Source organism: Diadema antillarum, unplaced genomic scaffold (assembly GCF_040938485.1).
Source record: "Diadema antillarum isolate AM-2024a unplaced genomic scaffold, OU_Dant_1.0 seq00000367_RagTag, whole genome shotgun sequence".
Lineage (NCBI taxonomy): Eukaryota > Metazoa > Echinodermata > Echinoidea > Diadematoida > Diadematidae > Diadema > Diadema antillarum.
The window spans coordinates 1344677-1349058 of NW_027271368.1; the positions used below are offsets into that span (position 1 = coordinate 1344677).

Sequence of the window (4382 nt, forward strand, 5' to 3'; positions counted from 1 at the left end):
AGATCAGAACCAGGAGAAAGACCACCATTAAAGAGTTAATCGTGAGTATAAAGTATCCTGTCTCGATTCTTGAAACGGCGGCTGGTATGCTGCTTTTGGTGTATCGCGGGTATTCGGTAGATCAAACCTTCTACATTGTTAAGTGTACACTGAATCACGCATGTATGTTCACATTTGCTTGACCACAGGAAGCAAATTAAGAAATAAAAAGATGCATATTAGTGCATGTGCTTAGCTTTATATTTTGTTGATATACCTAACATTAAAAGGACAGAATTATAACATAAACTTTTGCCATTATTTTGCAACCATCAATGACGCTTTTAAGATTATGATTTTCGAAGGTTTGGCTGAATTTCTCATCAACCCACCTTTCATATCTATGATTAATATGACCGATGTACTAGAGTCAGATAGTTTAGGGAGAACATACGAAAACATTTCTTAATGTTACTAAGCCTAGAATAATCAAACCTGGTTGTGAACGCTAAATATCTATGTATGCAAAGAACTTTGACGCAATTATCGACAAATCTCGGAATATCTAGGTCTACATTTGCTGGCATTATAGGCACCAAATCTTTCGCTCATCAATCAGCCTATTGGTCTTAGTACACATAAATAATATTAAAGTATATTCACATTTTGACATTCAGTGATGAATTGTTAATTAATTAATTCAATACAGCACACCCGTCAGACTATTTCAGGCCAATCTGAAGTAACGTTGTACCGCTTTTCTGCTTTTCTGCTGCAGGAAGAAAACCTGAGGGTCTGTGACAAGGCGCTTTCCCACAAGTGAATCTCGGCAAAGAGGAAGATGTTTCAAGGGTCTACAGAGCATACCAGAAAATTGGACGATATTGCCAATGCATTGTTTAACGACAATTCATCCACACTCTTCCCATCGTCAACAGAACCTGGACAAAATCTAACACCGTTCATCGAAAGAATATTTGACAATATGGCAACAAATGAATGTCAGGCGAATGACTCCACAGGACTCGCCAAATATCCTCTGGATGATTTCTCAATCAGGGTTACCTTGGCAACAATAATTTGCGTCATCTTCTCAGTTGGAATTTTCGGCAACACACTCGTCATTCTCGCAGTAGCCCTATCACGCAGACTTCAGGACACTACCAACGTCTTTGTTGTGAACCTTGCTGTTGCTGACCTCTTCACATGCTTGCTTCTCCCCGTTCACACAGCAACCCTGCTCCGCCAGGACAGTTGTAACATTCCTCCAATTCTTTGCCAGCTGGTTGCTGCAGCCACGCTGACAACCCTGGGTTGCAGCGTCGTGACTATGGCCCTCATTGCCATTAATCGCTATCACATAATTAACGGCAGCTTGAACTCTCATTCGACGCTAACCAATGTCTTCAAGAAACAAAGCCTTGGGATTATGATCATCATTTCGTGGTTATACCCCATTGTGTTGATAGTCGTTCTAGTACCTGTAGGGTTTGGTTCTCTTGGTTATTCGCATGAATACAGGGTTTGCGTACAGGACACTAGCAATTTGCATTCCGACACACTCAGTTTAACGGCGGGACTGCTCGTTCAGTTTCCCGCCTTCATCATCATTGTCGTCTGCTACTCGCTGATCCTCAGAACCGCGCGACGCAACAGCCGCGTTATGATGAGGCGAATGTGTGCATCTGCCAAGTCTATTTCAATAGTGCAGTCAGAGATCATCACCTACACAGCCTCCGAAGAAGATATTTCTGTTGCATCCCTGCCGTGCCGTAAACACGAGTTATATCCAGCGCTGCCTCCTTCCAAACTCCTGACCCAGCACCCTTCCGCGTCATCTCTTCAAGCTCCTCCGCCTCTTCTTTCTTCTCTTCCAGCCCATCCTAACACCAAGCGATTCCTTCCTGCGAATTGTGATCAGACATTGGAATACACACCAGGGAGCCCTTTGCGGATATCCAAAAAGTCCCCTCCCAGGAGAAAGGCTGTGACGTTGGAGCGGATCGCTTGCGAGAAGATCAAGAGAGTGTACAGAAAGCAAATTAGGATAACGCTCAACTTGTTCATGGTGGTGTGCGTCTACACGGTATGCGTGATGCCCGCGGCTGTAGCCATCGTCATACCCGCCAGCGAGCCGGTGATCCCTTGGATGGCCGTGCTGTTCCTTTGCAACTCCTGCCTCAATCCTATCATTTATGCTCTAAAGCATCCTCACTTTGGGAAAACATTCGTCCGCATTCTTAAGTGTGATCTGAAGAACATACCAGAGCCTTCGCGATATCTTCAAAACTGTCGCTTGTGGTGCTGAAAGAACGGAAGTAGTTCATGGCCTCCTCATTTGGAAACAAAAGGTGCTCACATCCTAAGCTTACGTCAAACATCGAAAGTATTTCAATTTCCTTTGAGAACAGCTTTCTCTTCTTTTAGTATTCCAGCATACTGCAGAACGCAAGAGAGAGAGAGAGAGAGAGAGAGAGAGAGATGAGAGAGAGGGGGAGACTAGCTAGACATTTAGATCACGTCGATCGTCACCATCTAGGTGCAGAACTGACCGTATGTTAAGTCCAACCAGAGAGGGACAATGTATGGTATAAGGATTAAAGTTTGTAATCCATGTAAATTTCATAGGTTTAAGCGATGGTATAGCAGACTCCTTTCACGAAGGATTCCAATGACGACCAACGAAGTGGTCTGAGATGCGCTTGAAGCTTACCTCACGCTGCTGACAATAAGCCATCGCTTTGTAGACACATTTAGCAATATTCTATTCGAACCAGGTTTGTTGGATTGCGATAAAGAAAAGAGAGAAAAAAAATGAAGGAGGAGAAAAAAGTCGTAAATAGTAAAACACTGGGAATCTTCCTGTCAGATGACACGCCAGTTTGCTAGTTTTAGTCTCATCAATTATTTATGTTCTAACTGTTCTCCGGAAATGTGTATCCCAAACCTGGTTCTAGACCTCTTTAGAAGGGTAATGTCTCTTGCCCCCACTGTCAAATACAAAAGAACAGGACAAATCGAACCATCCGATGTATGTTGCGGAAAACCCGTCAAAACCAATGATCATGTCTGTGTTCTGTGAAGTGATTTTCACTCTCCAACTCAAAATCTTTTTCGCATGTAGTTGCATGAAAGTCGTCTCTCCACCGCAATGTATGAATTCACAATAATTTTTTTCACATAATGATACCCTTGACATTTGTTCACTTTAAGTGACATAATTGAAGATTTATCATAACTGAAAAATGCATCCAACGGCTAAAAAAAAATCGAAGAGGGAGAAACAAAAATAGTGAATTGATTACAGATATCAGACGGTCACTTGATGTCTAATGCGATTGTCACTGTGTGATTCGGAAGTCATCTTATCCCCTTGTAGTCTCGGTATTTCTGAGTTTGACCTTTTTAACGAAAATAAGCTGTTGAAGATAATAAGGAAGGCCGCAAAAAGTCATGTTGACTTGATGCTCTGTTCATGCTGTTTGTCTGGCTGCTGAAAATGCATGACTCAATTTGTTATTACCAATACATTCCATCGTTAATTGTTCTCTGTGGTATTTCTTTTCCAGCAATGTAAAAAAAAGGCTATTTTTTCCCCTGTCTCAAAAAGCCTTCTCTGGGTCACTCGGAGCTGAAAAATTATAGTTCGGTCTCGAATTTGTCATGTAACATATAAAGTGATTGGATCAATTGTAACATCTAGATGATTGCTCATATTGATGCATTTGATCTGCAAGAGGAATATCGATCATTCTGCCTACTAACAGTCTCATATACGGAATCAGCACTACCTCGTGTTGAAAATAACCTGCACCAGCTTGATAACAGGAAGGGTGGAGTTTTCGTTCAGTTGAATTTACGCGCTGTGTTTGGCAATATTGATCATTATACTGAGTGATTGACTCCACACTGACTTTGGTATTACTGGATTTGTGGTGAATGGGTTGAAGCCAGATCTTAATGACAAGTCTTTTCGAGTAAAATTTGTATGGAATAAGTATTCTGAGTTCTATCCTTTGTTATATGGACTTCCGCAAGGATCTATGTTAGGTCCCACGTTTTTCACATAATAAACTTAGCCCATGGCCACGATGGCAACAATCAAACGACATGGACTCCAATATCATGGATTTGCTGATAACACTCAGCTGTATTGTGCATCCTATTCCGAAAGACCTGACAGTCTGATATGTGTAATTCAATCAGATCTTGTGAGGGTTGCATTTCTGAGTTGAGTGAATGGATGGTTCAAAATAAACTGAAACTGAGTGAAAACAAAACAGAGTGTCTTATTGCGAAGAAGTTCATATCAATGGCTGATGAATATAAAGAGTTCTCTGAACACATCCAATAGTTGTATTTACCTGTGACAGTTTCAACGACGGGCTGTCATACGTAAGTAT

The 4382-nt window shown here is 41.6% G+C and overlaps 1 protein-coding gene across 1 annotated transcript; it reads left to right on the plus strand.

The window, feature by feature from the left end:
- The first annotated feature begins 964 nt into the window (after positions 1-964).
- LOC139731264 (D(2) dopamine receptor-like) lies at positions 965-2287 on the plus strand. Its single transcript, XM_071642151.1, has one exon. It carries the CDS (start codon positions 965-967, stop codon positions 2285-2287), a length of 1323 nt encoding a protein of 440 aa, XP_071498252.1.
- Positions 2288-4382: the final 2095 nt, after the last annotated feature.

Coding starts and splice junctions, on each gene's coding strand:
- LOC139731264 (XM_071642151.1), top strand. CDS start 965: ATGGCAACAAATGAATGTCAGGCGAATGACTCCACAGGACTCGCCAAA.